At 36.2% G+C, this 3,816-nt stretch overlaps 1 protein-coding gene across 8 annotated transcripts; it reads left to right on the plus strand.

Annotated features, from left to right (window-relative positions):
- Positions 1 to 491: 491 nt before the first annotated feature.
- LOC113289166 lies at positions 492 to 2,416 on the plus strand. Of its 8 annotated transcripts, none has more exons than XR_003330880.1 (4): positions 492 to 702; positions 878 to 1,080; positions 1,739 to 1,806; positions 2,023 to 2,416. XR_003330880.1 is itself a non-coding variant. In XM_026538356.1 (4 exons), the coding sequence occupies exons 1-4, from the start codon at positions 629 to 631 to the stop codon at positions 2,053 to 2,055; spliced, it is 291 nt and encodes a 96-aa protein (XP_026394141.1). In that variant the 5' UTR covers positions 492 to 628; the 3' UTR covers positions 2,056 to 2,416. The 8 variants fall into 8 exon arrangements, 5 of the variants coding, with proteins under 5 accessions (XP_026394141.1, XP_026394144.1, XP_026394139.1 ...); XR_003330879.1 differs by having other exon boundaries at positions 2,042 to 2,416; XR_003330881.1 differs by having other exon boundaries at positions 2,056 to 2,416.
- Positions 2,417 to 3,816: the final 1,400 nt, after the last annotated feature.

Here is a 3,816-nt window from a genome sequence, read left to right on the forward strand (position 1 = left end):
GCGCGACTGTACCTTGGATCAGTGTGAGATTGATTGGAGTTCAACTACAGTCTAAACCGAAGTTAGTTTGTAGTAGGCTAGTGTCTGTAGCGGCTTAATACAATGTGGTGTTCAATCTGGACTAGGTCCCGAGGTTTTTCTGCATTTGCGGTTTCCTCGTTAACAAAACTTCTGGTGTCTGTGTTATTTCTTTTCGCCCCCGACTACGATGTGGATGGGCCTCATAGTGAGAGTATGCGTCCCCTCGTCTCTTCTTGACACGTCCGGGTTTCAACGAGATTCCCTTTTTCAAACAGTTTTCGTAAAGAAAATATTAACCACTTATAAAAAAAACTGGTGGGGGAATTTTGGGGTGCGGAAAAGTCGTTGGGTGATGATACCAGCGACCTGAGTTCGAAACTCGTCAGCATTTGGATGGGGGAATTTTTCTCTTTTTTTTCCTAGCTAACTGGACTTGTAGATAGTAGATCTCTTTGAGGTTTAAACTTTAATATAACCTTCACTTTTCCTAGATAAGGAGACCTCTTTATTCTCTAGTTTTTTGTCGTCATATTTTTTCTTCTCTCCTAAAAAATCCGTGAAGGAAAGTTATATGCGATCTTAATAAATCCGGCTAAAACCTAATCGAATGTTGAAGAAGTTGAAGAAGATAACTCTTGATGAATCTCCTAACAGGAAACAAAATAAAGCTCAACCCTCGAAGTAAGTAATCTTTACGACGCTTACGATTGATTTTGTTTTCTGATTTCTAATCAAGTGATGTTGAAAGAAATGAAAAGGGGTGACTAATATTGAAGTTAATTGGAGGATTATCTCTTATCATAGCTAAGAAGAGGGTTTGTTGTTACCTAATAATTAGAATTTTTGTTTCTTTCAGAAATTGGAATCTTTGATTTTTATGTTTATAAGAAATTTGTGATATTGCATGAATGAATTTCAACCTCAAATTCCCAACACCCTGATTGCAAACTCAAAGAAAGATGAGCTACAGAGAAGCAGAGGAGGAGAAAATGGAATGAAAACCCCCGTAGAAGATAATTCAGGTAAGGGGTGGCCTAAAAACCCCTCCTTCCATTATAGGTAGAAGTTGCATCTTTCTCATTAATTTTGAGTTTCTGTTGATTAAAGAAAAAAGAAGTATTGATTTTTAAGTGATTTGAGTGGAATTTGATGGAACAATTTGTGATAATCTGTGTGTTTTTAGTGAATAAAGCATTTGAGAAAGTAGCAATTTATGGGATTCAACCAAATTTGATTTTGTATTTGATAAATGAGTACCATTACAGTAGTGCTACTGTGGTAACTATTTTGTCCATGTGGTCACAACTTCATCAAATTTCTTGGCTATTTTTGTTGCTTTTCTTTCTGATTCATACTTGGGAAGATTTAGAGTTACTGCTGGGTTCCATTGCTAGCTTTTTTGTATGTTCTAAACTTTATGAATTTTTGCGGATACTCTCGTGAAAGAATGGCGGCAAAATGCCAAGTATATACGCTGTTAATCTCTTTGATATATTAGTTATATCCCTTTGGGTTAATATCATGTATATCATTTGATTCAGATCATCCATATGTGAAAATGAAGCTCAGCCTCGTTCACATTTGTTTTCCAAAATGTAGAGCCGGTTTGGTCAACTGTAAATAACTATAAAAGTTATGGTACTTTGTATGCATATGCATAATTACTCTAATATTCCATGATAAAGCTTTTGATCATTAATTGTTTTTTTTTGTACAGAGAACTTATCCATTCAACTTGGTGCACGTAATGCGCAATTTGAATCGGGACTGGATCAAGAGGATAGTGTAAGAAACATTCTTTATCTTCAAACTAAGCATAGATCCCCCAAAGTAGGAAAGATCCCAAGACCAGCACATTTTGGCCTTCTTAGATCCCCAAAACCAGCATGTTTACTTTTAAACTTAAATATGTTCTTTTTATATAAGGTTTCTATACACATCTTCCTATTTGTCATACTGTTTGCTTAACTAACCAGCGCGAGATGAATTTCACAACTGCAGAAGATATTGATCTTTGCAGGGCTTACCTTGTAGGATTAGAAGACACTACAATGGAAGAGAGCGCAACAGCATTCTGGGATCGTGTTCTTCACTATTTTGTCAACTCAAATGGTAATTATCAAGGAAGAACTCCAGAATGTCTATCAGAAAGGTTCGGGGGCATACGTGATTGTTGTCTTGAATATGGATCAAGAAGCTGCAATTCTTGCATATGCTGCATCTGTAGGGCGCGAATTCAAATTCATGGAGGCTTATGAAATTATCAAAGGAGATGTTTTAAGTTTGTATTAAACTTGCATTAAGCATTATGGAACTAATAAAGTTTTCTTTTGATTATGATTATGAGAAACAAGATTTGTTTGTTTTATTGCATTGAAAACAGTAATTCTTTTCATTGGGAACAAAATTTGTTGTTTTTAGTGTAAAAAAAACCAATTTCTAGTAGAATAAGACAAAAAAACACAATTTTTAAAGAAATAAAATAATTCTTTATTAAACCTTAACATGTATACGGGTATACAAGTTAACAAAAGCCTTAAGGAAAAAAAACCAAACCAACCAATGGTAGGTTTGTGAGAGTTACAGAAGCTACAGTAATAAAAGCAGTAAGACAAATAGGAAGATGTGTATATACCGTGAAGCAAAGTTATCCTAAGACTTAATCGATATGTACACATATCGAAGTCTGCAAAGGCTGTCCAAATGCTAAGAACTAACAAAGTTATGAAGAGTGATATCGATAAGCTAAAAAATAAACAACTTCCCGAATTAACATCTAAATATAGAAGAAAAAAAAAACATTGAACACTGCCGCTTCTGGCCAACTCAAATGCTGAAGCTACTTCCACCAGCTTCTGGCTTCGGTCAAACCAAAGCGTAAATGTGCCTATACAGTTCCTTGTTGCACCTGAACAAACGGATGTTAAAAGAAAGGAGATAGAAAATACCCTGGTTTTTTTCTTAGAGGATGATGCTGATTTTTTACCATTCTTTTTAGCGAAGCTTCGATCAAGTGCGCTCTTGTACCCTGTATTTTGTTCCCCTCATACTTTTTTCTTTATAGGTGGATCTTGGATGGTGATCAGTTCCCCTTCGATATTTCTCCTTCCATTATTTTTAACCTTTCCTTGTTGTTCATGATTTTCAGAGTCATCAACTTGTGCTGCTGTTTCAAGGCTTATTCTGTAGGCATTTAGTTCTTCTGCACAAGAAGCAAGATAACGCTTGACGATGGAGCTAGACCCTTCATCTACAGAACCATTCATTTCCACGGTAAGAGCAATATGAGCTAAATCACTATATCGGACGCTTGAAGATTCATTGCAGTCAGAAAGTATTGGAGCCCCTGAACTGTCTGTTATGAAACCATCTTTGGCATGCGTAGACCACCTTTTTAGAAAATACTGCGACGGAATTTCCAAAATTCTTCTTGAAAGAAGAACTCTCAGAGCATACTCTCACTATGCGAAACCCGGACATGTCAAGAAGAGACGAGGGGCCGCATACCCTCACTATGCGGCCCATCCACATCGTAGCCGGGGCGTTTCTTTTCCGCATTATATTTTGGTATATAGTTGAAATATCACAGGTTGTGCGTTGTATCGATCAATTTGTAAATCCAAACTTTGGTTGTTGATTGAAGTTGATTGATCCTTGAACATTGGTCTTTGGTACCGTTCAAGTTTAGCTCTCTTATATTCAATCGGGCTCGCAAATTATTATTTGTTTGATTGCGGATTGAATAGAGAGATTGAGATATAACTCTTTGATATACTTTTCTTAAGATTGAGTCTG

This window comes from Papaver somniferum, chromosome 6 (genome assembly GCF_003573695.1).
Source record: "Papaver somniferum cultivar HN1 chromosome 6, ASM357369v1, whole genome shotgun sequence".
NCBI lineage: Eukaryota > Viridiplantae > Streptophyta > Magnoliopsida > Ranunculales > Papaveraceae > Papaver > Papaver somniferum.

Excerpts from the sequence above, each read along its gene's own strand:
- LOC113289166 (XM_026538354.1), top strand. The coding sequence starts at position 629 with ATGTTGAAGAAGTTGAAGAAGATAACTCTTGATGAATCTCCTAACAGG. Across the intron at positions 703-927 it reads AATAAAGCTCAACCCTCGAA|GAATGAATTTCAACCTCAAA; the intron begins GTAAGTAATCTT and ends GTGATATTGCAT. Across the intron at positions 1,807-2,041 it reads GACTGGATCAAGAGGATAGT|GGCTTACCTTGTAGGATTAG; the intron begins GTAAGAAACATT and ends TGATCTTTGCAG.